At 30.2% G+C, this 26,600-nt stretch overlaps 1 protein-coding gene across 4 annotated transcripts in view; it reads left to right on the top strand.

The window, feature by feature from the left end:
* LOC142223573 (cyclin-dependent kinase-like 1) overlaps positions 1 to 26,600 on the top strand; it is a 112,128-nt gene that overhangs the window by 30,858 nt on the left and 54,670 nt on the right. Inside the window, exon 1 of one of the 4 annotated variants that reach the window (XM_075293464.1) lies at positions 26,251 to 26,502. The exons of the other annotated variants lie outside the window; for them this stretch is intronic. Coding sequence (XP_075149579.1) covers positions 26,462 to 26,502 — 41 coding nt within the window. The 5' untranslated portion in view covers positions 26,251 to 26,461. Of the gene's footprint in view, positions 1 to 26,250; positions 26,503 to 26,600 lie in introns of those variants that run through there. 4 annotated transcript variants of the gene reach the window in all.

The raw sequence follows: 26,600 nt of genomic DNA, 5'->3' as shown, positions 1-26,600 counted from the left end.
TACGATAAACAACCAGGAATACCATTATTTGATATTTGAATGTCCAAACGTTTTCTGTGGAAATAAAATTTAATTAATTTTTTTATAGAAAAAAATTTTCATTCGTTTTGTTTGTTATTGTTGGCTTCTCTTCAATCGTTATTGTTGTTTTTTTTATCTCAGCTTAAAGCCATGCATTGACTAAACTACAAGTGTAGCTTAACCAACAGAGGAAAAGTATGCATGTCAAATTTATTTGGGCAAAGCCCTATAGACTGCAAGATGGTTGGATGTACAGCTGTTTCGGAATTACCACATTCCTCATCAGCATCCTCCACTTGCAGCAAAACTATCAACCAATTATCAGAATAAATTCGGGTAATTCACTCAATCCAAAGTGAACTACACTTGAACCTCCCGAAAAAGGGTTTGATAGTCGGCTACTGCCTAAACAAATTTGCCAGTATATATCTTTTCCTTTGCCAAACTCAAATCATCGATTTGTATGTATTTGGCTGGGTTTGTTTTTGAGCGTGCTTCCTCTATCTTCATTCGTTTTGTTTGTTATTGTTGGCTTCTCTTCAATCGTTATTGTTGTTTTTTTTTTTTTTGATCTCAGCTTAAAGCCATGCATTGACTAAACTACAAGTGTAGCTTAACCAACAGAGGAAAAGTATGCTTGTCAAATTTATTTGGGCAAAGCCCTATATAATTTTCTATAAAAAATCCAAAAATATTTTAATTAAATAACATTTTCTATGGAATTACAATTTTCCAAAAAAACAATCCCTAGAAGGCTTTTCCTTCTAAGATAAACAACTAGGAATCCCATTATTTGAAAAATCCCATTATTTGAACATTTTCCAAAAATTTTCTATAGAAATAAAAGTTTCCGAAAATATGCAAAAAAAAATATTCATTATAGAAATAAATAAAAATAAAATTTTGTAGAAATTTTTCTATAGAAATACAATCTTGTAGAAAAATTTCTATTGAAATAAAAAATTTCCAAAAACTTTTTACAGGAATAAAATAATGCGAAAATTTTCTGCAGAATTAATATTTTCAAAAAAAAAAATAAAATTTTCCCTAGAAGGTGGTTTCTTCTAAAATAAACTACAAGGAATTAGAGTTGTGTACGTGAGTGATATTTTACTCACGCACACTCACGACGTAAAAATCTTACTCACGCACGATATGGTTTGGTAGGTGTCACGCTCACGCACACTCACGCACGAAAATGTCGTGACTCACGAAAAATATCGTGACTCAGGAAATGTCGTGACTCACGAATATTTTTATACCCTCCATCATAGGATGGGTGTATATTAACTTTGTCATTCCGTTTGTAACACATCGAAATATTGCTCTAAGACCCCATAAAGTATATATATTCTGGGTCGTGGTGAAATTCTGAGTCGATCTAAGCATGTCCGTCCGTCCGTCTGTTGAAATCACTCTAACTTCCGAACGAAACAAGCTATCGACTTGAAACTTGGCTCAAGTAGTTGTTATCGATGTAGGTCGGATGGTATTGAAAATGGGCCATATCGGTCCACTTTTACGTATAGCCCCCATATAAAGGGACCCTCAGATTTGGCCTGTGGAGCCTCTAACAGAAGCATATTTCATCCGATCCGGCTGAAATTTGGTACATGGTGTTGGTATATGGTCTCTTACAACCATGCAAAAATTGCTCCACATCGGTCCATAATTATATATAGCCCCCATATAAACCGATTCCCAGATTTGGCTTGCGGAGCCTAAAAGAGAAGCAAATTTCATCCGATCCGGCTGAAATTTGAAATGGTCTCTAACAACAATGCAAAAATTGGTCTATATCGGTCCTTAATTAGATATAGCCCCCATATAAACCGATCCCCAGATTTGGCTTGTGGAGCCTCTAAGAGAAGCATATTTCATCCGATTCGGCTGAAATTTGATACATGGTGTTGGTATATGGTCTCTAACAATCATGCGAAAATTGGTCCACATCGGTCCATAATTATATATAGACCCCATATAAACCGATCTCCAGATTTGGCTTGCGAAGCCTCAAAGAGAAGCAAATGGCATCCGATCCGGCTGAGATTTGGTACATGGTGTTGGTATATGGTCTCTAACAACTGTGCAAAAATTGGTCCACATCGGTCCATAATTATATATAGCGCCCATATAAACCGATCCCCAGATTTGGGTTCCGGAGCCTCAAAGAGAAGCAAATTTCATCCGATCCTCCTGAAATTTGGTACATGATATTGGTATATGGTCTCTAACAACCATGCAAAAATTGGTCCACATCGGTTCATTGGTCCCATATAAACCGATCCCCAGAGTTGGCTTGCGAAGTCGCCAAGAGAAGCAAATTTCATCCAATCCGGTTGTAATTTGGAACATGGTGTTAGTATATGATCTTTAACAAGCGTGCCAGAATTGGTCCATATCGGTCCATAATTATATATAGCCCCCATATAAAACGTTCTCCAGATGTGACCTCCGGAGCCTCTTGGAGGAGCAAAATTCATCCGATCCGGTTCAAATTAGGAACGTGGTGTTAGTATATGGTCGCTAACAACCATACCAAAATTGGTCCAATCACACAAAAATTGGTCCATATCGGTTCATAATCATGGTTGCCACTAGAGCCAAAAATAGTCTACCAAAATTTTATTTCTATAGAAAATTTTGTCAAAATTTTATTTCTAGAGAAAATTTTGTTAAAATTTTATTCGGTTCATAATAAATTTTTCATCATTGTCAAAATTTTATTTCTATAGAAAATTTTGTTCAAATTTTATTCGGTTCATAATCATGGTTGCCACTCGAACCAAAAATAATCTACCAAGATTTTATTTCTATAGAAAATTTTGTCAAAATTTTATTTCTGTAGAAAATGTTGTCAAAATTGTATGTCTACTTTGTCAAACTGAATATATACGTATTGGATCGATCTTTTTGCTTTAATGTATACCACGTATGGACTTACATACAATTTAGAAGATGGTGTTAGGAGGTTTTAAGATACCTTGCCATCGGCAAGCGTTACCGCAACTTAAGTAATTCGATTGTGGATGGCGGTGTTTAGAAGAAGTTTCTACGCAATCCATGATGGAGGGTACATAAGCTTCGGCCTGGCCGGACTTATGGCCGTATGTACTTGTTATGTGTAATTTACCGGAAGAACGTGTCTAAAAACATGTGCACGATTAAAATCGAGACAGTTGTTGAACTCTTGACATCCTAGGTGTCACTAAAATTGTAAATGAATTTAACTCTTAATCGTTTTATGTTAGTGAGCGGGATTATTTTCGTGAGCGTAATTCGTTACTCACGCACACTCACGAAGATATTATTTTCGTGACTCACGCTCACGCACGACATTTTGGTTTGTTAATCACGCTCACGCACACTCACGCCATTGCCATCAGCGTGACTCACGATACACGCGTGAGCCACGAGAATTTTCGTGAAAGAAAAAAAAAAAACAAAAATTTTCCCATTATTTGATATTTGAATAATGGAAAACATTTTCCAAAAATGTTCTATAGAAATGAAATTTTCCAAAAAAAAATTTTTTAGAAATAAAATTTTCTATAGAAATAAAATATTGCAAAAATTTTTCTAAAAAGAAATTACGTAACTTTATAGAAATAAAATTTTGTTGCAAATTTCCTGTAGAAATAAAAAAAAATAAATTTTTATGGAAATAAAATTATACAGAAAAATCTCGACAGAAATAAAATTCTCCGAAAATTTTCTATACGAATAAAATTTTCCGAAAATTTTCTATAGACATAAAGTTTTGCAGAAAATTTTCTATAGATATAAAATTGTTTCGTAGAAATAATAATTCCTCTATTTCTGCCGCACAATGGCCACTAAAATCTCCGGATTTCAATCCATTGGACCTTTGTGCTTGGGGCATTTTGGAGAGTAAGGTTGGTACTAAAAACTGTCAAAGTGTTGATCACCTCAAGAAAGCGCTTCTCCAGGAAAGCGCCAAAATACCGCAGAGTCACCTTTGTGAACAGTATGATGTCTTCATCGGTTTTTTGAATGCCATAATTCGTGACAAAAGTAGCCAATTCGAAAAAATCTAACATTTTATGTTATTTCCATTTTTGCTTTTGAAAAATAAACCAAAAAATGAAAACAATATAGCTCTTGAATTTGTTGCATTACATATCAGCTACCTTGTATATACCCTAACCATATGGACTTAATTATTTGAGAACAAAATGCTTTATTAAAAATTCTTTCATGCAAAAAGAATTTTGCCAAAACGGTCATAATGTATAGTGTTTATATTCTGATAATTGTTCACTTCCCAAGCGAACCATTTCACACGAGTAAAGCTTGCGTACCAATTGCATGTGTATTATAAAATTTCACTCCATTCCATGTGCGTTGTTTGGCATTTAAAATTTCATGTCTTTCTGATGTCCAACATATGGCGTATAGGCATACACACACACACACACACACACATTTACACATTGAAAAAGGATTCAAGGGAAACAACCACAATGCCACCGGTAAACACTACCTAGCTCACACTTGCAAAACAACAAGGTCATGTCAACAAGGTTAATAAAATAATACCAACCCACTCTCATGCAGATAGACACAGTTATAATGATAACATCACACACTACACTCACATGCATGTAAACAACAACAAATCCTATAAAGAATAACTAAAAAACAATAACAAAACCCCCACCAATACCCACATAAAGCTTCGTGGTTCTCTTTTTGTTTCGATTTTTTTCCTATGAAAAAACAGGCAGTTGGAAAATTATCAGAAAACACAACAAAAAGAAAATCACAGAGACGCACACACACAGTCTTGAATATATTTGAAGGTTCTAGCGTAAACGTCGACCATTCGTTCCTTTTTGAGTTTAAAAATCCTTGCTATGCAAATGTCGTAAAGAAAATAAGCAAATCAAATGTCAATAATTAGACCGGAAATGTAAGAGAAACCAAAGACAATTTGCAAACACAAACAGACAAGGCAGGAAGTCATAGTGTAAACGTGTCTTAGCAATAGCATTAACCCATTGGGAACCCACGGGCGCATGTCTCGAATTTATTGAAATAAAAAAAGTTAGCAAATGTCCTATAGATTAGAGGTGTGGACGTGAAACGAAATTGTCGTGACTCACGCGTGAGTCACGCTCATGTCAACGGCGTGAGTGTGCGTGATTAAACCAAACCAAACTGTCGTGCGTGAGTCACGAAAACAAACACAAACAGACAAGGCAGGGAGTGTGCGTGAGTAACGAATTACGCTCACGAAAATAATCCCGCTCTCCAACATAAAACGCTAAAAAGTTTTATTCATTTGCAATTTTAGTGACGCCTGGGATGTTAAGAGTTTAATAACGCTCTCGATTCTCGATAATCGTGCTCAGACACGTCCCTCAGGTAAATTACTCATAAAATTATTCGTGAGTCACGATATTTTTCGCGAGTCACAATATTTTTCGCGAGTCACGATATTTTTCGTTAGTCACGACATTTTCGTGTGTGAGTGTGCGTGAGTAAAAGTTTTCTTTTCGTGAATGTGCGTGAGACCTACCAAACAATATCGTGCGTGAGTAAAATATTACTCGCATGCACACCTCTACTACAGATGTAAAATTATCCGAAATTTTTTTGCAGAAATAAAATTTTATAGAAAAAAAAATCTACACAAATAAAATTTTCCGAAAATTTTCTATAGAAATATAAATTTTGTAGAAAATTGTCTACCAAAAATTTTTATAGAAATAAAATTTTCCGAAAATTTTCCATAGAAATTAAATTTTGTGGAAATTTTTCTATAGAAATAAAATTTTGAAAAAAAAATTCTATAGAAATGATATTTTGAAAAAAAAAATTTCAATAGAAATAAAATTTTGAAGAAAATTTTCTATAGAAATAAAATTTTGCTGAAAATTTTCTATAGATATAAAATTTTTCCAAAAATTTTGTAACGAAATAAAAGTTTCCGAAAATTTTCTATAGATATAAAATTTTGAAGAAAATTTTCAATAGATATACAATTTTGAATATATGGGTAGAAAACCACAGGTGGATATTGTTAGAGCCCTCCACCATTTAAATGTGTATAAATCTTCTGTTTCTCGTACCATAGCTCGTTACCGTATTACCGGCTGTGTTGCCGGTGAGAAACCGGTAACAACACCAGAAATAATCCGAAAAGTGAAGGTCAGATTTGTTTCCGAAAATTCTCTATTGAAATAAAATTTTCCGAAATTTTTCTATAGAAATTAAAATTTCCGAAAATTTCTATAGAAATTAAATTTTCCGAAAATTTCTATAGAAATTAAATTTTTCGGAAATTTTCTATAAAAATAAAATTTTCCGAAAATTTTCTATAGAAATAAAATTTTCCGAAAATTTCTATAGAAATAAATTTTTTCGATTTTTTTATGGAAATAAAATTTTCCGAAAATTTTTTATACAAATAAAATTTTCCAAACTTATTCTCAAGAATCAAAATTTTCCGAAAAAGTTCTCTAAAAACAAATTCTGCAGAAAATTTTCTATAGAAATAAAATTTGTCGTTTTTGGTTTTATTGTTGGTTTGTACTTTAATCATATTTGTCGTTTTGATCTCAGCTTTAAAACCATTGCGCTGACTGAACTACAAGAGTAGCTTAACCAACAGAGGAAAAGAATGTTTGTCAAATTTATTTGGGCAAAGGCTATAGGCTGTAAGAGGGTTGGATGGACGCACGTTTCGGAATTACCACATTCCTCATCAGCACCCTCTACTTGCAGCAAAACTATCAACCAATTATCAGAATAAATTCAGGCAGTTCACTAAACCCAAGGGAACCGTACTTTAACCTTCCGAAAAAAGGTTTATGATAGCCGGCCATTGCCGAAATAAATTTGTACAAACATATCTCTTTTCCTTTGCCACTGTCAAATCATGGTTTTAAAGCTGAGATAGATATAAAATTTTGCAGAAAAGATTCTATAGAAATATTTTCGAAAATTTTCTGTAGAAATAAAATTTACAGAAAATTTCCTAAAAATAAAATTTTGCAGAAAAAATTCTATAGAAGAAAAATTTTTCAAAAAATTTTTATACAAATAAAATATTTCCATTGGAATTTTGCAGAAATTTTTCTAGAAAAATAAAATTTCCCTACATTTTTTCAGAGACATGAAATTTTCCAAAATTTTTCTATAGACATAAAATTGTGCAAAATTTTTCTATCGATATAAAACTTTCTATAGAAATATAATTTAAGAGGCAATTTTCTACAGAAATGCAATTTTGCCAAAAATGTTCTAAATAAAATGTTTCCAAAAATTTTTTATAGGAATAAAATTTTCTATGGAAAAGTTTAGGTTAGCCGATATTTTAGGCCTACTTAGACTACTCAGTCCCCCTTATAATTGAGTGCTGCCTGAATCTATGTTTTACTCAATGACAAGGGACGCTTTTTATAGCGGAGTCCTAAGGGCATTCCACATTGCGGTGAAGCCACTTAGAGAAGCTTTGAAACACTCTGAAATATCACCAGCTTTACTGGGAGGGGATAATCCAACGCTAAAAAATCATTGGTGTTCTGTCGAAACTGGGGTTGAACCCACGACCCAATAATGCTACCCATTACACTCCAAAAAAATTTTATAGAAATAAAATTTTCCGAAAATTTTCTATAGAAATTAAATTTTGTAGAAATTTTTCTATAGAAATAAAATTTTGAAAAAAATTCTATAGAAATAATGTTTTGAAGAAAAATTTCAATAGAAAAAAAATTGACAAAATTTTTGATAGGAATAAAATTTTTACAAAATTTTTTATAGAAATAAAATTTTTACAAAATTTTTTTATAGAAATAAAATTTTGACAAAATTTTGTACCGAAATAAAATTTAGACAAATTTTTCTATAGAAATAAAAATTTGATAAATACTTCTTTCTATAGATATAAAATTTGGCAAACAATTTCTGTAGGTATAAAATTTTTCGAAAATGTTCTCTGGAAACAAATTTTCCTGGAAATTTTCTATAAGAATATATTTTTATGGGCAATTTTCTATAAATAAATAAAATTTTTCGAGGTTATTCTATAGAAATAAACTTTTCATAAAAAAATCTACAGAAATAAACATTTGCAGACATTTTTCTATAGAAATAAAAATTTTCCGAAAATTTTCTATAAAAATAAAATTTTTCGAAAATTTTCTATAGAAATAAAATTTTCCAAAAATTTTCTATGCAAATAAAATTTTCCGAAATTTGTTTGTTGTAATGTTAGTTTGCGGTGAAGACACTTAGATAAGCTTTGAAATACTCCGAAATGTCACCAGCATTATTGAGAAGGAATAATCTAACGCTAAAAAATTTTTGTGTTCGGCCGAAACTGGGGTTCAAACCACGACCTAATATATGCAAGGCAGACATGCTACCCATTGTACCGCGGTGGCTTCCAAAAATTTTTATAGAAATAAAATTTTTCGGAAAATTTTCTATAGAAATTAAATTTTGTACAAATTTTTTAATTTCAATAAAAAAAATTGACAAAATTTTTGATAGGAATAAAATTTTTACAAAATTTTTTTATAGAAATAAAATTTTGCCAAAATTGGCTATAGAAATAAAATTTTGACAAAATTTTGTATCGAAATAAAATTTAGACAAATTTTTCTATAGAAATAAAAATTTAATAAATACTTCTATAGAAATAAAATTTGGCAAACAATTTCTGTATGTATAAAATTTCTCGAAAATGTTCTCTGGAAACAAATGGAAATAGAAATAAAATTTTGACAAAATTTTGTATCGAAATAAAATTTAGACAAATTTTTCTATAGAAATAAAAATTTAATAAATACTTCTATAGAAATAAAATTTGGCAAACAATTTCTGTATGTATAAAATTTCTCGAAAATGTTCTCTGGAAACAAATTTTCCTGAAAATGTTCTATACACAGAAAAAAATATCACCAAAATATTTCCAATTAAAAAGTTAATTGAAGTTGAAAATTTTTTCAATTAATAAATTAATTGATCCAATTAACTTTTTAATCATGATAGAAACATTAAGTTAATTAAGTCAATGATTGAAATTTTTAAAATGTTTAATTAAAAAATTAAATGATACAAATAACTTTTTAATCAAATTCGGAAGACTAATTAGTTAAAAAAAGTGCTGATTTTTTTTACTTTTTTAATTAAAAATATATTTCAAACAATCATTTGTTAATCCAAATAAAAACTCTAAGCCAATCTAACTAAGTAATTAAAAATAGTTACCTTTTTAAAAATAGTTACCTTAATAAATTAATTGCGTTTTGCAATCAACATCAATTAAATTTTTAATTGAATCAATTAAAAAATTAATTGAATTTTGCTGAAAAAATCAATTAATTTTTTAATCAAGAATTTTTTCTATGCCCAATTAAAACTGTGATTGATACTATCATTTTCGTGATTGAAGACATTTCAATTAAAAAATTAATTGGATCAATTAATTTGGTGATTGAATCAGAGAAAAAATTTGTTGTGTGTAGGAATATATTTTTATGGGCAATTTTCTATAGAAATAAAATTTTCCGAGGTTATTCTATAGAAATAAACTTTTCAGAAAAAAATCTACAGAAATAAAAATTTTGCAGACATTTTTCTATAGAAATAAAAATTTTCCGAAAATTTTCTATAGAAATAAAATTTTTTGAAAATTTTCTATAGAAATAAAATTTTTAAAAAATTTTCTATGAAAATAAAATTTTTCAAAAATTTTTGTTGTAATGTTAGTTTGCGGTGAAGCAACGTAGAGAAGCTTTAAAACACTCCGAAATGTCACCAGCATTATTGAGAAGGAATAATCCAAATTCGGCCGAAACTGGGGTTCAAACCACGACCCAATAATGCTACCCATTACACCGCGGTGGCTTCCAAGAATTTTTATAGAAATTAAATTTTCCGAAAATTTTCTATAGAAATTAAATTTTGTAGAAATTTTTGTATAGAAATAAAATTTAAAAAAAAACTATAGAAATAATGTTTTGAAGAAAAATTTCAATAGAAAAAAATTTGAAAAAAAATCAATAGAATAAAAATTTTGAAGAGGATTTTCTATATAAATAAAAATTTCCGAAAATTTTCTATAGAAATAACATTTTCCCAAAATTTTTTATAGAAATAAAAATTACCAAAAATGTTCTGTAGAAATAAAATTTTCCGAAAATTTTCTATTGAAATAAAATTTTCCGAAAATTCTATATAGAAATAAAATTTCCGAAAATTTTCTATAGATATCAACTTTCTAAAAATAAAAATGTCCAAAAATGTTTTATAGATATTAAGTTTTCCGAAAATTCTCTATAGGAATACAATTTTTAACTTCTTTGTTCACAAGGGGTTAATTAATTTTACCGCTCATTAACATTCAATATCCTCTAAAATGGGGTGTAGAGAAGCCACAAGAATAGTTTTAATTACCACAACAACTCAAACAAGAAACTTGACTAAATCCTTGTTCTGTTTACAAAGATTTTCTTGTGATTTCCTCGCCTGCATTTCGAAATTTCCATTTCAACAAAGAAGCATTTGTTCATGTTTAGACTTAGAGAAAACTGAAAACTGGACTGAGGGCAAAGGGGGAAATTTCGTACTACATTCTCCAAGCTAGTGGAATGTTTAATAAACGCCAGCAGTAGTAGCATGCTCTCCGAACACAGCAAATTAGTTATGCAAATTTTATTCAACACAATGAGAGAAAAATGGCAACGTAGAGAAAATGAGAACGAAATGGAAAGAGAGTGGGAAAGAGTGAAGCAAGCTGTGCTTTATAATGAGGGGCTAATAAGAGAGGCTAAATTCCTTACCATAATGAATAATGAATAGCTCTGCTATCGCTGCTACTATCACCCTATACGGATAATAGCCATAATAAATGAATGTTATTGGGTTAAGAAACGCCTAATGGCATGCAATGCAAGAGTTCAAAGAAATTTAGTTTTAGACACATTTTTCATTTTGAATACAAAATCGCCTAAGATATTGCATTGCAGTTGTTAGGTGTGTATAGAAGAAAACAAAAAATGGGGAGTTTCTTCGATTTCAACTTTTATTATTTTTATTTAGATCAACACGATTATGGGACTACTATGGAATTGTGGAATTTTCTATGGTATTATCATTTGAGGGAGAAATAATAAAACAAGGACACAATTTCAATTATTTCTAGTTCAGTTTGATTTATTTCGTTTTTATGCCAAAGACTCATGTCGAAATCATGCCTAAATGTGGCCTCTCTGAAGTTGGTCTATATGGAAACAGAAAATAGTTTAAAAAATTTAATTTAAATTTGAAGAGGTTCCCTTTTTGTTTAAGAAAAGTATTCATGTGTTTTTTTTTTTAACTTTTTACCTATTTGAAATGCTAAAAAAAATACTCAAAAAAGCTACTTTTTCTCTCTCATGTGCTCACAAATTTTCTCTAGGAGTAACGCCAATTTATTCACGTTTCAATATTATTATTAAGAACTACTTATTTATCTTTCAACATCAAGAAATATTTATAACAATAGCAAAAACCACAAAGGTCAAAAGCCGCCTGAAGGACTTTCAATAACACAATAAAAAAAGAACAAACACATTCTAAGAGAAAAAAAAAAAACAAAAAGTCTAGAAACTATAGAAAATTTTGATAACGTTTTATTTCTATAAAAAAATTTGCCACAATTGTATTTCTATAAAAATTTTGCCTAAATTTCATTTCTTTAGAAAATTTTGCCAAATTTTATTTCTATAGAATATTTAGCTACAATTTTATTTCTATAGAAAATTTGGTCAACATTTTAATTCTATAGAAAATTTGATTTCTATAGAAAATCTTTTCAAAATTTTATTTCTATAAAAAAAATTTCGTCAATTTTTTTTTGTAAAATTTTTTGTCAAAATTTTATTTCTATAGAAAATTTGGTCAAAATTTTATTTCTTTAGAAAATTTTGCCAAATTTTATTTCTATAGAAAATTGTGTCAATATTTGATTTCTGTAGAAAATTTTGTTACCTATATAGGAAATTATTCCAAAATTTTACTTCTATAGAATATTTTGTCAAAATTTTATTTCAATACAATTTTTTCTCAAAATTTTATTTCTATAGAATATTTTGTAAATATTTTATTTCTATAGGAAATTTTGTCAAAATTTAGTTCTGTAGAAAATTTTGTCTAAATTTTACTTCCATAGAACATTTTGTCAAAATGTTATTTCTATATGAAATTTTGTACAAATTTTGTTTCTATAAAAAATGTTATCAAAATTTTATTTGTATAGAAAATTTTGTCAAAATTTTATTCCCATTAAAATTGTTGTCAAAATTTTATACCTATAGAAAATTTTGGCAAAATTTTATATCTATAGAAAATTTGGTCAAAATGTTATTTCAATAGAAAATTTGGCCAAAGTTTTATTTCTATAGAAAATATGGTCAAAAATTTATTTCTATAGAAAATTTGGTCGAAATTTTATTTCTTAGAAAATTTTGTCAAAATTGTATATCTTAGAAAAATTTGTCAAAATTTTATTTCTGTATAAAAGTTTTTTAAAATTTTATATCTATAAAAAATGTTGTCAAAATTTTATTTCTATGGAAAATATAGTTAGTTGACACAACTTTCAATAGAAATGAAATTTTGACAAAATTTTCTATAAAAACAAAATATTGAGTTAAATTTTATCTAATTTTTTTTTTTTTTTATTTCTATAGAAACTTTTGTCAAAATTTTATTTTGGTGGAAAATTTAGTTAAAATTTTATTTCCAAAGAAAATTTTGTTAAAATGTTATTTCTATAGAAAATTTGGTCAACATTTTATTTCTATAGAAAATTTGGTCAACATTTGATTTCTTAGAAAATTTCGTCAATTTTTTGATGGAAATTTTTGTCAAAAGTGTATTTCAATAGAAAATTTAGCCAAAATTTAATTTCTATAGAAAATTATGTCAAAATTTTATTTCTTAGAAAATTTGGTCAAAATTAGAAAATTTCGTCAAAATTGTATTTCTATAGACAATTTGGTCAAAATTTTATTTCTTAGAAAATTTGGTCAAAATGGTATTTCTATAGAAAATTTGGTAAAAATTTTATTTCTTAGAAAATTTTGTCAAAATTTTATTTCTGTATAAAAGTTTTGTAAAATTTTATATCTATAGAAAATGTTATCAAAATTTTATTTCTATGAAAAGTATAGTTAAAATTCTATTTCAATAGAAAATTTTGTCAAAATGTTATTTCTATAGAAAATTTGGATAAAATTTTATTTCTTAGAGAATTTTTTTTTAAATTTTATTTCTATAGAAAATCTTTTCAAAATTTTATTTCTATAAAAAAAACTTGTTTTGCTCATATCTCCTAAGCTATGCGGCCTAGAGCGAAAAGGAGCTTAATTCATGACCACCCCCAAAAAAATTAAAAATTCCATTAAAAACCCTGAAAAAAATTAAATGTTTATATGAAAAATTTCGTCAAAATTGTATTTCTATAGACAATTTCGTCAAAATTTAATTTCTATAGAAAATTTGGTCAAAATTTCATTTCTTAGAAAATTTGGCCAAAATGGTATTTCTATAGAAAATTTGGTAAAAATTTTATTTCTTAGAAAATTTTGTCAAAATTTTATTTCTGTATAAAGGTTTTTTAAAATTTTATATCTATAGAAAATGTTATCAAAATTTTATTTCTATGAAAAGTATAGTTAAAATTCTATTTCAATAGAAAATTTTGTCAAAATGTTATTTCTATAGAAAATTTGGATAAAATTTTATTTCTATAGAAAATTTGGATAAAATTTTATTTCTTAGAGAATTTTTTTTTTTTAATTTTATTTCTATAGAAAATCTTTTCAAAATTTTATTTCTATAAAAAAAACTTGTTTTGCTCATATCTCCTAAGCTATGCGGCCTAGAGCGAAAAGGAGCTTAATTCATGACCACCCCCAAAAAAATTAAAAAATCCATTAAAAACCCTGAAAAAAATTAAATGTTTATATGAAAAATTTCGTCAAAATTGTATTTCTATAGACAATTTAGTCAAAATTTAATTTCTATACAAAATTTGGTCAAAATTTCATTTCTTAGAAAATTTGGTCAAAATGGTATTTCTATAGAAAATTTGGTAAAAATTTTATTTCTTAGAAAATTTTGTCAAAATTTTATTTCTGTATAAAGGTTTTTTAAAACTTTATATCTATAGAAAATGTTATCAACATTTTATATCTATGAAAAGTATAGTTAAAATTTTATTTCAATACAAAATTTTGTCAAAATGTTATTTCTATAGAAAATTTGGATAAAATTTTATTTCTTAGAGAACTTTTTTTTAAATTTTATTTCTATAGAAAATCTTTTCAAAATTTTATTTCTATAAAAAAAACTTGTTTTGCTCATATTTCCTAAGCTATGCGTCCTAGAGCGAAAAGGAGCTTAATTCATGACCACCCCCAAAAAAATTGAAAATTCCATTAAAAAACCTGAAAAAAATTAAATGTTTATATGAAAAATTTCGTCAAAATTTTATTTCTATAGACAATTTAGTCAAAATTTAATTTCTATAGAAAATTTGGTCAAAATTTTATTTCTTAGAAAATTTGGTCAAAATGGTATTTCTATAGAAAATTTGGTAAAAATTTTATTTCTTAGAAAATTTTGTCAAAATTTTATTTCTGTATAAAAGTTTTGTAAAATTTTATATCTATAGAAAATGTTATCAAAATTTTATTTCTATGAAAAGTATAGTTAAAATTCTATTTCAATAGAAAATTTTGTCAAAATGTTATTTCTATAGAAAATTTGGATAAAATTTTATTTCTTAGAGAATATTTTTTAAATATTATTTCTATAGAAAATCTTTTCAAAATTTTGTTTCTATAAAAAAAACTTGTTTTGCTCATATCTCCTAAGCTATGCGTCCTAGAGCGAAAAGGAGCTTAATTCATGACCACCCCCAAAAAAATTGAAAAATCCATTAAAAAACCTGAAAAAAATTAAATTTTTATATGAAAAATTTCGTCAAAATTGTATTTCTATAGACAATTTCGTCAAAATTTAATTTCTATAGAAAATTTGGTCAAAATTTCATTTCTTAGAAAATTTGGTCAAAATGGTATTTCTATAGAAAATTTGGTAAAAATTTTATTTCTTAGAAAATTTTGTCAAAATTTTATTTCTGTATAAAGGTTTTTTAAAATTTTATATCTATAGAAAATGTTATCAACATTTTATTTCTATGAAAAGTATAGTTAAAATTTTATTTCAATACAAAATTTTGTCAAAATGTTATTTCTGTAGAAAATTTGGTTAAAATTTTATTTCTTAGATAATTTTTTTAAAATTTTATTTCTATAGAAAATCTTTTCAAAATTTTATTTCTATAAAAAACTTGTTTTGCTCATATTTCCTAAGCTATGCGTCCTAGAGCGAAAAGGAGCTTAATTCATGACCACCCCCAAAAAAATTGAAAATTCCATTAAAAAACCTGAAAAAAATTAAATGTTTATATGAAAAATTTCGTCAAAATTGTATTTCTATAGACAATTTAGTCAAAATTTAATTTCTATAGAAAATTTGGTCAAAATTTTATTTCTTAGAAAATTTGGTCAAAATGGTATTTCTATCGAAAATTTGGTAAAAATTTTATTTCTTAGAAAATTTTGTCAAAATTTTATTTCTGTATAAAAGTTTTGTAAAATTTTATATATATAGAAAATGTTATCAAAATTTTATTTCTATGAAAAGTATAGTTAAAATTCTATTTCAATAGAAAATTTTGTCAAAATGTTATTTCTATAGAAAATTTGGATAAAATTTTATTTCTTAGAGAACTTTTTTTTAAATTTTATTTCTATAGAAAATCTTTTCAAAATTTTATTTCTATAAAAAAAACTTGTTTTGCTCATATCTCCTAAGCTATGCGGCCTAGAGCGAAAAGGAGCTTAATTCATGACCACCCCCAAAAAAATTGAAAATTCCATTAAAAAACCTGAAAAAAATTAAATGTTTATATGAAAAATTTCGTCAAAATTGTATTTCTATAGACAATTTCGTCAAAATTTAATTTCTATAGAAAATTTGGTCAAAATTTCATTTCTTAGAAAATTTGGTCAAAATGGTATTTCTATAGAAAATTTGGTAAAAATTTTATTTCTTAGAAAATTTTGTCAAAATTTTATTTCTGTATAAAGGTTTTTTAAAATTTTATATCTATAGAAAATGTTATCAACATTTTATTTCTATGAAAAGTATAGTTAAAATTTTATTTCAATACAAAATTTTGTCAAAATGTTATTTCTATAGAAAATTTGGATAAAATTTTATTTCTTAGAGAATTTTTTTTTTACATTTTATTTCTATAGAAAATCTTTTCAAAATTTTATTTCTATAAAAAAAACTTGTTTTGCTCATATCTCCTAAGCTATGCGTCCTAGAGCGAAAAGGAGCTTAATTCATGACCACCCCCAAAAAAATTGAAAAATCCATTAAAAAACCTGAAAAAAATTAAATTTTTATATGAAAAATTTCGTCAAAATTTAATTTCTATAGAAAATTTGGTCAAAATTTAATTTCTATAGAAAATTTGGTCAAAATTTCATTTCTTAGAAAATTTGGTCAAAATGGTATTTCTATAGAAAATTTGGTAAAAATTTTAATTCTTAGAAAATTTTGTCAAAATTTTATTTCTGTATAAAGGTTTTTTAAAATTTTATATCTATAGAAAATGTTATCAACATTTTATTTCTATGAAAAGTATAGTTAAAATTTTATTTCAATACAAAATTTTGTCAAAATGTTATTTCTATAGAAAATTTGGATAAAATTTTATTTCTTAGAGAATTTTTTTTTTTTAATTTTATTTCTATAGAAAATCTTTTCAAAATTTTATTTCTATAAAAAAAACTTGTGTTGCTCATATTTCCTAAGCTATGCGTCCTAGAGCGAAAAGGAGCTTAATTCACGACCACCCCCAAAAAAATTTAAATATCCATTAAAAAACCTGAAAAATATGAAATTTTTATATGAAAAACTTGTTTTGCTCATATCTCCTAACCTATGCGTCCTAGAGCGAAAAAGAGCTTAATTCACGACCACCCCAAAAAATTGAAAATTTCATAAAAACATGAAAAAATGAAATTTGTATATGAAAAAAAAATGTTTTGCTCATATCTCCTAAGTTATGCGACCTAGAGCGAAAAGGTGCTTAATTCATGACCACCCCTAAAAATTAAAAATTCTATCCAAATCCTAAAAAAATTTTAATTTTTATTTAAAAAACTTGTTTTGCTCATATCTCCCACACTATACGTCCTAGAACGAAAAGGGGCTTAATTCATGACCACCCCAAAAAATTTAAAATTCCATCCAAATCCTAAACAAATTTAAAGTTTTAATTGAAAAACTTGTTTTGCTCATATCTCCTAAACTATGCGTCCTAGAGCGAAAAGATGATTAATTCATGACCACCCCCAAAAAATTTAAATTTTTATATGAAAAGCTTGTTTTGCTCATATCTCCTAAACTATACGTCCTAGAGCGAAAAGGGGCTTAGTTCATGACCACCCCCAAAAAATTCAAAATTCCATCCAAATCGTGATTGAAGCCTTGGGCAGACCACCACATTTACCCCACAGGTCATAGACATTCCAACAGCACCATCTCACTCAGCACGTGTCAACCAAGAATGGCTTAAAAACGAGATTCTCCACTTCATTTCTACCGCACAATGGATATCAAAATCTATGGATATCAATCTGCTGGACATTTGCGTGTGGAAAATTTTGGAGAGTAAGGTTTGGCACTAAAAAATACCACAATGTTGATCATCTCAAGACGGCGCTTTACCAGGAACGGGCCAATACACCGCACAGCCACTTTCGTGCAGCGTAGGGAGGCTTTATCGGTCGTTTGAAGGTCATAATTCGTACCATAGGTAGCTAATTCGGACAAATCCAAATTGTTTCTAAAATTTTATGTTATTTCCGAAACGTTTTGCTATTAAACAATAAAACTTAAAGAAAATTTTTAAAAATATAACACCTTAGTTTCATGGATAACATATCACCCACCCTGTATGGAGAAGTTTTGGTGAAAATAATGCGTGCTCAGGTCATATAAATCGCGCACACATTTAAAGTGGTAAAATAAAATTTAATTTAAGGGGTCTTGCAAAAATAAAAAGGAGGCGCGACATGAAATGTAGTGGCCAACAAGCTTAGCCTACACTTAAAAAAAATACTAGCATGTCCGGTTCCAAAGATTTTTGTTGCATTAACGATTTTGGCCAAGGAAAAAGCTTTATATTAGAGAAAAGCGTCTTCGTGTTTTAAGGACATGAAATCTTTGGCTTAAGGACAATAGTTTTTTCAGTGTATGTTACTCCATATGTGGCAAAATGTAAAACTATGGCAATCTACTAAGGATTTTTTGTTTGTATTTTTTCTCCATTCGCATTTTTAGAAAGGCTTAATAATGGCAATTGTATTTGCTTTGTTATAAATTCCTTGTTTCTTTTGTTTGCTGAACACGGCATGGAATATATCGTAAAGTGAAAAAGGCTGTTATATATGATGAACGAGGCCTTATATACAAAGGCCTTATTTAAACTACAATTAAGTTAAAAAGGAAGGAAAACAGGGATGGTATAACTTAAAAAGCCTTTATGCGAAAAATGTAATAATTGGGACGCCGTCTTGCACAGATAATCTGATGGGTTCATTACCATACACCAAAATTTCCAGTCTTGCAAATCTTCCTTCTCATTCGATTTAATCTTTCAAGAAGTGACACCATACAGAGAACCATATCCCTGACTTTCGATATGAAATCTTTTTGTAGCCAAAATTTAGCCGTTTCCAAAATTTAGGCGGCTGGGTTACGTCCATGATAGCGAACCTGCTTAGAACTCTCGCCTAGCCACGGTGAAATTGGTTGAAAAGGGCTACCAACTGATGCCCCATATTTGTAGGCCTCGAGAAATTGTAGCTTTTAGATTGACTGAAAAAGTTTTGAGTATACTGGGCCAAATCTTCAAGATCAAAATGAAGTAAATGAGTCTCTAATTTTCCAAAATGTTTATTAATCTTCTTGGGTAGGCTGAATAATTATCGTATCATCTTCGTATTGATATTAAAGTTGTAATACTTCGCTCGTTTATCTTGTCTTGTCCTTTAAAACGAACGATGGTATGGACTTAACAGGTTGGCTGATAAGTCCCCGGTCTGACACATAGATGGCGTCGCTAGTATTAAATGCATATTATTTTTATATAGTACCAACCTTCAAATGATTCGTGTTAAAATTTGTAAGTCTGTAAGTCAATTAGTTTGTGAGATAGAGCGTCTTTTGTGAAACAACTTTTGTTATTGTGAAAAAATGGAAAAAAAAGGAATTTCGTGTTTTGATAAAATGCTGTTTTCTGAAGGGAAAAAATACGGTGGAAGCAAAAACTTGGCTTGATAATGAGTTTCTGGACTCTGCCCCAGGGAAATCAACAATAATTGATTGGTATGCAAAATTCAAGCGTGGTGAAATGAGCACGGAGGACGGTGAACGCAGTGGACGCCCGAAAGAGGTGGTTACCGACGAAAACATCAAAAAAATCCACAAAATGATTTTGAATGGCCGTAAAATGAAAAGGAATGTGTTGGTCATATCATTCCTCAATATTTGGATATGCGGAAGCTCTGTGCTAAATGGGTGCCGCACGAGCTCACATTTGACCAAAACCAACAACGTGTTGATTATTCTGAGCGGTGTTTGCAGATGTTAACTCGTAATACAATCGACAGTCGGCTGAGTGGACAGCGACCGGTGAACCGTCTCCGAAGCGTGGAAAGACTCAAAAGTCTGCTGGCGAAGTAATGGAATCTGTTTTTTGCGATGCGTATGGAATAATTTTTATCGATTATCTTGAGAAGGGAAAAACCATCAACAGTGACTATTATATGGCGTTATTGGAGCGTTTGAAAGTCGAAATTGCGGCAAAACGGCCCCATTTGAAGAAGAAACAAGTATATACGGCCGTAAGTTCGGCCAGGCCGAAGCTTATGTACCCTCCATCATGGATTGCGTAGAAACTTCTTCTAAACACTGCCACCCACAATCGAATTATTTAAGTTGCGGTAACGCTTGCCGATGGCAAGGTATCTTAAAACCTCCTAACACCATCTTCTAAATTGTATGTAAGTCCATACGTGGTATATATTAAATCAAAAAAGATCGATCCAATACGTATATAATTCAGTTTTGACAAAATTTTCTACAGAAATAAAATTTTAACAAAATTTTCTATAGAAATAAAATTTTCACAAAATTTTCTATAGAAATAAAAATTTTCACAAAATTTTCTATTGAAAGAAAATTTTGACAAAAATGCCTACAGAAATAAAATGTTAAAAAAATTTTCTACAGAAATAAACTTTTGACAAAATTTTCTATAGAAATAAAATCTTGGTAGATTATTTTTGGCTCGAGTGGCAACCATGATTATGAACCGAATAAAATTTGAACAAAATTTTCTATAAAAATAAAATTTTGACAATGATGAACATTTTATTATGAACCGAATAAAATTTTAACAAAATTTTCTCTAGAAATAAAATTTTGACAAAATTTTCTATAGAAATAAAATTTTGGTAGATTATTTTTGGCTCTAGTAGCAACCATGATTATGAACCGATATGGACCAATTTTTGTGTGATTGGACCAATTTTGGTATGGTTGTTAGCGACCATATACTAACACCACGTTCCTAATTTGAACCGGATCGGATGAATTTTGCTCCTCCAAGAGGCTCCGGAGGTCAAATCTGCAGAACGTTTTATATGGGGGCTATATATAATTAAGGACCGATATGGACCAATTTTTGCATGGTTGTTAGAGAGCATATACCAACACCATGTACCAAATTTCAGCCGGATCGGATGAAATATGCTTCTCTTAGAGGCTCCACAAACCAAATCTGGGGAACGGTTTATATGGGGGCTATATATAATTATTGACCGATGTTGACCAATTTTTGCATGGTTGTTAGAGACCATATACCAACATCATGTACCAAATTTCAGCCGGATCGGACGAAATTTGCTTCTCTTTGAGGCTCCGCAAGCCAAATCTGGGGATCGGTTTATATGGGGGCTATATATAATTATGGACCGATGTCGATCAATTTTTGCATGATTGTTAGAGACCATATACTAACACCATGTACCAAATTTCAGCCGGATCGGATTAAATATGCTTCTCTTAGAGGCTCCACAAGCCAAATCTGGGGATCGGTTTATATGGGGGCTATATATAATTATGGACCGATATGGACCAATTTTTGCATGGTTGTTAGAGACCATATACTAACACCATGTACCAAATTTCAGCCGTATCGGATGAAATATGCTTCTGTTAGAGGCTCCACAAGCCAAATCTGAGGGTCCCTTTATATGGGGGCTATACGTAAAAGTGGACCGATATGGCCCATTTTCAATACCATCTGACCTACATCGATAACAACTACTTGTGCCAAGTTTCAATTCGATAGCTTGTTTCGTTCGGAAGTTAGCGTGATTTCAACAGACGGACGGACGGACGGACATGCTTAGATCGACTCAGAATTTCACCACGACCCAGAATATATATACTTTATGGGGTCTTAGAGCAATATTTCGATGTGTTACAAACGGAATTACAAAGTTAATATACCCCCATCCTATGATGGAGGGTATAAAAAGTGTTGTTCCACCAAGACAACGCACCGTGCCACAAGTCATTGAGAACGATGGCAAAAATTCATCAATTGGGCTTCGAATTGCTTCCCCAACCACCGTATTCTCCAGATCTTGCCCCCAGCGACTTTTTCCTGTTCTCAGACCTCAAAAGGATGCTCGCAGGGAAAAAATTTGGCTGCAATGAAGAGGTGATCGCCGAAACTGAGGCCTATTTTGAGGCAAAACCAAAGGAGTACTACCAAAATGGTATTAGAAAATGGAAGGTCGTTATAATCGTTGTATCGCTCTTGAAGGGAACTATGTTGAATAATAAAAACGAATTTTGAAAAAAAATGTGTTTTTCTTTGTTAGACCGGGGACTTATCAGCCAACCTGTTGACAAAGCCTTCGCCTGCGAATAAAGGCCAACCATAAATAAACATGTACCTCCTCGTTGCAATGACCTTTCCTTGTTCCTCAGGCGCTCTAATATTGAAACTCATTACAACATTTTAAAAAGTACTATGCAATGTTTCTTTTACTTAAAGACTTTGGATTTCTTTCTATAACAGGCGACTACCTTAACCAAGGGCGAGAGTCTATGGGGAAGTGCGCCAAGATATCAGATAAGAGCAGTTGGAAAAAAAAATATAAATTCAAAAATTAGTGAATATAATGCAATCAACTTTATTTGATAAAAAAAAAATCTATAAGTGGGTTTTTATTTTTATGCCCTCCACCATAGGATGGGGGTATATTAACTTTGTCATTCCGTTTGTAACACATCGAAATATTGCTCTAAGACCCCATAAAATATAAATATTCTGGGTCGTGGTGAAATTCTGAGTCGATCTGAGCATGTCCGTCCGTCCATCCGTCCGTCCGTCCGTCTGTTGAAATCACGCTAACTTCCGAACGAAACAAGCTATTGACATGAAACTTGGCACAAGTAGTTGTTATTGATGTAGGTCGGACGGTATTGAAAATGGGCCATATCGGTCCACTTTTACGTATAGCCCCCATATAAACGGACCCCAAAATTTGGCTTGCGAATCCTCTAAGAGAAGCAAATTTCATCCGATCCGGCTGAAATTTGGTACATGGTGTCAGTATATGGTATCTAACAACCATGCAAAAATTGGTCCACATCGGTCCATAATTATATATAGCTCCCATATTAACTGATCCCCCGATTTGGCTTGCGAATCCTCTAAGAGAAGCAAATTTCATCCGACCCGGCTGAAAATTGGTACATGGTGTTAGTATATGATCTCTAACAACCATGCAAAAATTGGTCCACATCGGTTCATAATTATATATAGCCCCCATATAAACCCATCCCCCGATTTGGCTTGCGGAGCCTCTAATAGAAGCAACTTTCATTCGATCCGGCTGAAATTTGGGACATGGTGTTAGTATATAGTCTCTAATAACTATGCACAAATTGGTGTTCATCGGTCCATAATTATATATAGCCCCCATATAAACCGATCACCAGATTTGCCCTCCGCAGCCTCTTGGAAGACCAAAATTCTCTGATTCAGTTGATAATTGGTACATGGTGTTAATATATGGCCTCAAACATCCATGCAAAAACTGGTCGAAATCGGTTCATAATTATATATAGCCCACATATAAACCGATCACCAGATTTGACCTTCGGAGCCTCTTGGAAGACCCAAATTCATCTGATTCAGTTGAAATTTGGTACGTGGTGTTAGTATATTGTCTCTAACAACCATGCCAAAATTGGTCCATATCGGTCCATAATTATATATAGCCCCCATATAAGCAGATCCGCAGATTTGACCTCCGGAGCCTCTTAGACGAGCAAAATTCATCTGATCCGGTTGAAATTTGGAACATGGTGTTAGAATGTGGTCTCTAAGTAACACGCAAGAATTCGTCCATATCGGTCTATAATTATATATAGCCCCCATATAAACCGTTCCCCAGATTTGATCTCCGGAGCTTCTTGGAGGAGCAAAATTCATCCGATCCGGTTGAAATTTGCAACGTGGTGTTAGTATAAGGCTGCTAATAACCATGCCAAAATTGGTCAGTATCGGTCTATAGTTATATATACCCGATCCCCAATCACACAAAAATTGGTCCATATCGGTTCATTATCATGGTTGCCACTCGAGCCAAACATAATCTACCAAAATTTTATTTTTATAGAAAACATTGTCAAAATGTTATTTCTATAGAAAATTTTGTCAAAATTTTGTTTCTATAGAAAATTTTGTCAAAATTTTATTTCTATAGAAAATTTTGTCAAAATTTTATTTCTATAGAAAATGTTGTCAAAACTTTATTTCTATGGGAAATTTTGTCAAAATTTTATTTTTATAAAAAATTTTGTCAAAATTTTATTTCTAAAGAAAATTTTGTCAGAATATTATTTCTATAGAAAATGTTGTCAAAATTTTATTTCTATAGAAAAATTTGTCAAAATTTTATTTCTACAGAAAATTTTTTCCAAATTTTATTTCTATAGAAAATTTTGCCAAAATTTTATTTCTATAGAAAATTTTGTTAAAATTTTATTTCTATAGAAATTTTTTTCCAAATTTTACTTCTATAGAAAATGTTGTCAAAATTTTATTTTGTCAAAATTGTATTCCTATAGAAACTTTAAACTTAATTATATACGTATTTAATCGGTCTTTTTAGTTTAATATATACCACGTATGGACTATGTGGTATATATTACAGCGTTAGGCAATTTTAAGATACCTTGCCATCGGCAAGTGTTACCGCAGCCCAAGTAATTCGATTGTGGATGACAGTCTTCAGGTTTCTTCAAGTCTTCAAGTTTCTACGCAATCCATGGTGGAGGGTACATAAGCTTCGGCCTGGCCGAACTTACGGCCGTTTATACTTGTTATTTTTATGCCCTCCACCATAGGATGTCATTCCGTTTGTAACACATCGAAATATGGCTCTAAGACCCCATAAAGTATATATTCTGGGTCGTGGTGAAATTCTGTGTCGATCTGAGCATGTCCGTCCGTCCGTCCGTCTGTTGAAATCACGCTAACTTCCGAACGAAACAAGCTATCAACTTGAAATTTGGCACAAGCAGTTGTCATTGATGTAGGTCGGATGGTATTGAAAATGGGTCATATCGGTCCACTTTTACGTATAGCCCCCATATAAACGGACCCCCAAATTGGTTCCTATCAGTCCATAATTATATATAGCTCCCATATAAACCTATCCCCAAATTTGACCTCCGGTGCCTTTTGGAAAAGCAAAATTAATCCGATCTGGTTGAAATTTGGTACGTGGATATATGATATTTAACAACCATGCCAAAAGTGGTCCATATCAGTCCATAAACATATATAGCTGCCATATAAACCGATACCGAGATTTGGTTTTGGAGCCTCTTGGAGGAGCAAATTTCATGCGAGTCAGTGGAAATTTGGTACATTGTGCTAGTATACCATGCCTACTAGGTCCATAGTTATATATAGCCCTCAGATAAATCGATCCCCAATCACACAAAAATTGGTCCATATCAAGTTCCTAATTGTATATAGCCCCCATATAAACGACCCCCATAATTCAATTCTGGCTCTCTACGTATCGAGCAAAAAGTCCATATCGATTCGTAATTATTTGTAGACGTACCTATACATACCTTTTTTGTCTAATATATACCACGTATGGACTAACTCACAATTTAGAAAACGATGTTAAGAAGTTTTAAGATACCACAACCCAAGTAATTCGATTGTGGATGACAGTCTTTCGTAGGAGTTTCTACGCAATCCATGGTGGAGGGTACATAAGATTCGGCCTGGCCGAACTTACTTAATCAAAATTGTTCTTCCTGGTGGGTTCACTGTTTTTTTTTTTCAGTGTAGAATTAAATATAGAATCGGAAGTCTCTCATTGATAAGAAATAAATTCATAGCGTGAAATTCCAAAGCATTTTGATGGTCTAGGTGTATTTGCAAACCAAATAGCCAGCTAACCTATCTTTACACTACATCTTTGGGGTTCTTTCCCCTTAATATTGTTTTGCATGCTATTTTGTACTTGTATTGGTGAAATTCTTTTAAGTTTTCCACATTGTTTTTTTAAACTATTTTTGCAATTCCCTCTTTAACAACTTGTGAGTGTATATTTGGTTTAACTTGAAATTTACAAGTGGTCGTTCGTGGTTCGTTCTTATTTCATTCATTTGTTCGGTCGGTCGTTTAGTCCCTCCATTTCATTTTTCACCAAAGACCAACTATTACCGTAACTTCCAAAATCCACCATTGATTGTTTTTCTTTTGCACGTGTGTGCGTGTGTGTGTGTGTATTACATTCACCTACCAAGTTGTACCTCACAACTAATCCATACACATTCAGGTGTTCTTAGATTTCTCAGTAACGGTATAATTGTTAAAACAAGTGTGCTATTGTATGAGTGTATGTGTGTGGATGTGTGCTCCTATTAGTTGACTTCCTTTGTTTTTGTGTTGTTTGAATAGTGGACGTTGGCAAACCATCATCAGCTTTAGTTTTCAAATCAAATCGTATGGCGTTGGTTGGTGAGCTTTCTTCAATGCGCACAAATTCTTAATATTTTCAATATCAATTAAATTAAAAAAAAAATACATTCAAAAGTTCATTGCGGTATTTTGTATTGAGATTTAAAGTGTATACAAGTTGTCTGTGTGTGTGTGTGTGCGTGGGCGTTTTCTTATATTTCAATTTGACAGTGTGATACCGGCCGGTGAATATTAAATCTCATGAAAATGTTTGAATTTTCCAAAATATTCTCTCTCAAGAGGTAAGAGATTGTAACCCCATATGGGATGTGTACAGTGTGGGATATCTCACTACGGTAGATTTTGGAAATTACATTTCTGCGAAATATAAAAATCCTAA

Source organism: Haematobia irritans, chromosome 2 (assembly GCF_050003625.1).
Source record: "Haematobia irritans isolate KBUSLIRL chromosome 2, ASM5000362v1, whole genome shotgun sequence".
In the NCBI taxonomy this organism is placed as follows: domain Eukaryota; kingdom Metazoa; phylum Arthropoda; class Insecta; order Diptera; family Muscidae; genus Haematobia; species Haematobia irritans.
Note: the sequence above shows the minus strand (reverse complement) of the source record. Positions and strands in the feature narration are given on the sequence as shown.